At 52.7% G+C, this 1,894-nt stretch overlaps 1 protein-coding gene across 3 annotated transcripts in view; it reads right to left on the reverse strand.

The window, feature by feature from the left end:
• PFKFB3 (6-phosphofructo-2-kinase/fructose-2,6-biphosphatase 3) overlaps positions 1 to 1,564 on the reverse strand; it is a 19,883-nt gene extending 18,319 nt beyond the window's left edge. For all 3 annotated transcript variants that reach the window (XM_045285598.1, XM_045285599.1, XM_004712623.3), the window contains exon 1: positions 1,467 to 1,564. In XM_045285598.1, the coding sequence (XP_045141533.1) occupies positions 1,467 to 1,480 (14 nt within the window). In that variant the 5' untranslated portion in view covers positions 1,481 to 1,564. The remainder of the gene's footprint in view (positions 1 to 1,466) is intronic.
• Between the last annotated feature and the right edge of the window lie 330 nt (positions 1,565 to 1,894).

Below are 1,894 nucleotides of genomic sequence, written 5' to 3' on the forward strand. Positions count from 1 at the left end.
AGCTCAGTGTGTAACCCACTCTGCCACCAGGGCTCCTTCTAACAGTAATCAGACGATTTAATTCTACTTTCCCCAGGGCCTTTAATATTGACTGGGTATTAGTCTGGACACAGCATGGTGCTAGGCATCGCAGGGAACAGACATCTCCCATCTAGTTCTGGAACCCACACCAAAGAGCCATCAAATGTAATCAGCAGGACAGAGTCCTTTCTGGCAGCCAGTGGGGAAGAATTACAGCCAAGTGCTACGGGAGTGTAAAGGAGAAAGGTATGTACAGACAGAGGGAGGCTGAGGGACCTTCCCAAAGCAGGTGACACCTGAGCTGGGCAGATTCAAGAGAGCGGCAGTGAGGGTAAAATGCCAACATGAATGTAAGAGCATGTACACACAAGAGATCACTGAAGATATGGGTGCTACAGCAAAGTGTGATAAGAAAGCAGATGGGGCCCAGCCATCAGATAGTATAGTGCCTGGGGTCTTAAAGGCTTGTTTTAAAATAAGCAGCCATCTAAATCAGGTGTCCACTAAGTCCACACAGAAGCAGCACACCAGCCTGTGTGATCTGAGGATTGCAAATAAAATCCAAATACAGAGGAAGGAATGGCATTAGAGCTTAAATTCTCAACACCTGCTTTGCAGAAGGCTCTGGATGACAATGAAAGCCCAAAGTCCATTTATAGCCCCCCACTCCCCGCCGCCCCCCAAACACACACAGTAGGGGCATGCATGTAGTGACCCAGATGGTTGGAAAGAGAGGTGAAATCAGACTCCAACCCAGGAAACAGAACGGCCCGAGTGGTCTGCACTGTCAGTCTCTGCAACGGGAAACGGAAGATTTTGTTTTTCACTGCAGAGGGTTGGCAAGCAAGGTCAGGGCACTCACTGGACAATCCCACTCCCACCCACCCCCCGCCCCCCCACATGGTCTTACCTTTTGTTGGAACACCAATCCAGTTGAGGTAGCGAGTCAACTTCTTGGAGATGTAAGTCTTTCCCCGGGCCGGGAGGCCAACCATGACAATCACAGTGGGGGAGTTGGTCAGCTTTGGCCCACAGGCTGGAAAGAACAATAAAAGTGGTGTCACCCATAGTGTGCCAAAAGTCGATGGGTGAACAGTGTCCAAGCAAGGCCCGACAACAAACTGTTCAGATGATATCATTCCCCATTCAAAGTCCTCAACATTTCCAACTCGCCCCCTGGTGACCAGGCCTCTTAGTCACACTTCACAGTTGGATCTGGGTTTCAGGTTACCTGTGCAGGTAGTCTGGCTCCCAGCCCCCAATTCCCAACCTCATACCAAGTTGCCTTGGCCCTGGCCAGGGAATCTCAGTACCGACACCAGAGATTGATCCCACACGACACTTCAGCAGCTGCTGCAGGCCAGGCTGGGGGCAGAGCTGACGGCCTCCGACAGATGTTCTAAAAGGCACAGCAAAGCCCAATCCCCAGGTAGCTCATGTCTTACTTCCGGACTCTCATGGCCTCCTCGTTGTCCGGGCGGAAGAAGCTGTAGGAGCTGTACTGCCTCACGGCCTCGCGGCGATACTCCCCCACATTGAACACTGTGGACAGGACAGAGAAGGCTGGCCTGAGATGACCAAGCAGGACCCAGCGGCCTGCTCGCCACTGGAAACACAATCTCCAAACAAAACATAACAAATTGAGGCAAGCCCATGAAATCCTCACAAATCTGAGTCGGGTCCAGCCTCCAGTTCTAGCCTCACAGAGCCATGGACCAGAGGCTGGGACAGTGAGGACGGGGCCGGAGTCACAAGCCTGGTGAAAACAGGGCCAAGGACTCCTGCCAATGGTCCATACACCCACTGCCAGGTCCCAAACAGCCACGCTTCTGCTGACTCGGCAGTTGGAGCCAAGGGGGTTGTCACCGTTAGG

This window comes from Echinops telfairi, unplaced genomic scaffold, assembly GCF_000313985.2.
Source record: "Echinops telfairi isolate 266 unplaced genomic scaffold, ASM31398v2 ScPeMD7_7473;HRSCAF=8511, whole genome shotgun sequence".
NCBI classification, from domain to species: Eukaryota; Metazoa; Chordata; class Mammalia; order Afrosoricida; family Tenrecidae; genus Echinops; species Echinops telfairi.